Genomic DNA, 2,076 nt, shown 5'->3' with positions numbered 1-2,076 from the left:
GGCATGGGGCAGTCTGGGCTTGGAAGGCGGATGTCCATGCTGCAGAGGGGCACACAGCCAATGCCCCCATCTAGACAGGTGCACTGGTATTTACAGCTGCTTTGGAAGCTCTCTCCACTCCTGTACACCATGCCTCCAAAGATACAGGGAGAACCTTCTTTGGCTTCAGGAGGAAACAATAACATCAATTAGATTTTGAGAAAAGCTACAAACTGAATTAATGACTTAAACTTGTTTCAGCATGCACCCTAAAACAGTGAAATAACAGCACTCGAGTTGGTATACTTTAACAATGTGCGTACCTATGCAAACTCCGATCCTGCGGTTCATAGGGGAGCCAAAGTCGCAAAAAAGCCCTTTGTGATGGTCACAGATGTCATTCTCAGTGCAGAGCTCGCCCATCTGTTTGGCACACACCTTGCAGCAGCTACAACCATCCATGACCAAGCTCACACCAGCAGGGCATTCAGGGGGCATATCAGGGCACTTGCACTCGCCACTGCACTCCTGAGCAGACACCTGTATGGAACATCAATGTGGATATACTGTACAGTCAGACTGCAATTTCTCCAGAAGACAAAAAAAGCCTGCATCTAGTAATGTTTAGCCTTGCTACTGTATTTGATCTATTTAAAAATAGCTCTGCAGAGAAATATGTAAACATAGTTATGAGATCCATTTATGTTAGCAAGATCCCCTTGCTAGAATAAATCAAGGGGTATTTTACAATTTTACTTGAACCTCAAAAATCTGTGCTATAGCTCTATATAGCAAAAAATATAAACATTCAAGGATAAATAAATTGGCTTTAATATAAGGCATTTGATTTGACGCAACTAAGCAACAAATATAAACATGTGTTTTCTTTATTTCTTTATTTATTTTTTAATTGGTGTCTTAACTTACCCAGCAAAACAGGATGAGGAAGATGAAAGAAGTTAATTTCAGGTTTTTCATTCCAGCAGACATTTTTCTCATCAACTAGAGTTGCAAAACGTTTCTCTGATCAAGCTGATGTCGTTGAGTTTCAGGTTTTCTTTTTAGCTTTCTCTGTGTAAGCTTTTAGCTTCTGTAGATCTGTAGATCTGTCTCTTGAAGTTCTCTCTTTCTATCGAGTAGAGTTGTTGTGTGTCTAAAGCTGGGTTCTCTCCCTGTATTTATACTCTGCTGGCTGCTATGACGTGCCAACAAAGTGAATGGAGTCCTGGACAAACAAGGACATTCTTGGCATTCTTTCCTAGTTTCCTGCCTTCTAGACTTGCACCGGATTGCGCGTGACCCTCTGACACACAACATTCCTCTTGTCTGAAAACTCTGGCACGTACCGAAAAAAAAAGTACAGACTTAACATCATTTGTTTAAACATTAAACTTTAAAACCATTTAGCTGGCTCATAATACAATATGGAATTCAATCAGATAAAACTGTATTGTATCTAATTATAAATACTAATATAGGTAAATCATATAAAAAAAGTAAGTATTATTATTATTATTATTATTATATTATTATTATTATTATTAGCAGCAATAGCTATAAATAATATAATAATAATAATAATAATAATAATAATAATAATAATAATAATAATAATAATATAATAATAATAATAATAATAATAATTTCTTAATAGTGTCAGTATGGTAATAGTGCATTAACTAACATTAAATTGTAGGAAACATTTACCCTGTGTGCTATATAGCTAGAATAAAATGCTGATTCAATCATTTTCCCAATTTAGAACACCACTGCACACATAATACAGTTTTGGATTCCCTTCATAATGTATTTTAATTTTTGCTTAGTTGACATTTTTTTGTATCAAATGTCTTCTAAAAATATAAACCTCAAATCATGTGCAATTATGGGACATGCTGGAATGCTTTTGTTGGCGAATACAGCCTTCCCTGAATTCCATTATGTGATAGCGTTCCATTAATAGCAGACTCTTTACAATGCATGGCTTTGCTTTACTCTGAAATCTAATAAGACAGTTAACTAAGTGTGCCAGAGGACCAAGTGTGGATGAGCGCTAGATTCCCAGGTAGCATTTCCAAATATGTGTGAATTAAGCAG

The 2,076-nt window shown here is 36.1% G+C and overlaps 1 protein-coding gene across 1 annotated transcript in view; it reads right to left on the bottom strand.

Moving 5' to 3' along the window:
• Nucleotides 1-1,129, bottom strand: part of LOC121315818 (CCN family member 2-like) — a 2,521-nt gene extending 1,392 nt beyond the window's left edge. The window contains exons 1-3 of the mRNA XM_041250282.1: nucleotides 907-1,129; nucleotides 303-519; nucleotides 1-163 (exon numbers count right to left, since the gene is read on the bottom strand). The exon at nucleotides 1-163 is cut by the window's left edge and continues 89 nt beyond it. Of these exons, the coding sequence (XP_041106216.1) occupies nucleotides 1-163; nucleotides 303-519; nucleotides 907-978 (452 nt within the window). The 5' untranslated portion in view covers nucleotides 979-1,129. The remainder of the gene's footprint in view (nucleotides 164-302; nucleotides 520-906) is intronic.
• Between the last annotated feature and the right edge of the window lie 947 nt (nucleotides 1,130-2,076).

Source organism: Polyodon spathula, chromosome 5, assembly GCF_017654505.1.
Source record: "Polyodon spathula isolate WHYD16114869_AA chromosome 5, ASM1765450v1, whole genome shotgun sequence".
In the NCBI taxonomy this organism is placed as follows: domain Eukaryota; kingdom Metazoa; phylum Chordata; class Actinopteri; order Acipenseriformes; family Polyodontidae; genus Polyodon; species Polyodon spathula.
Note: the sequence above shows the minus strand (reverse complement) of the source record. Positions and strands in the feature narration are given on the sequence as shown.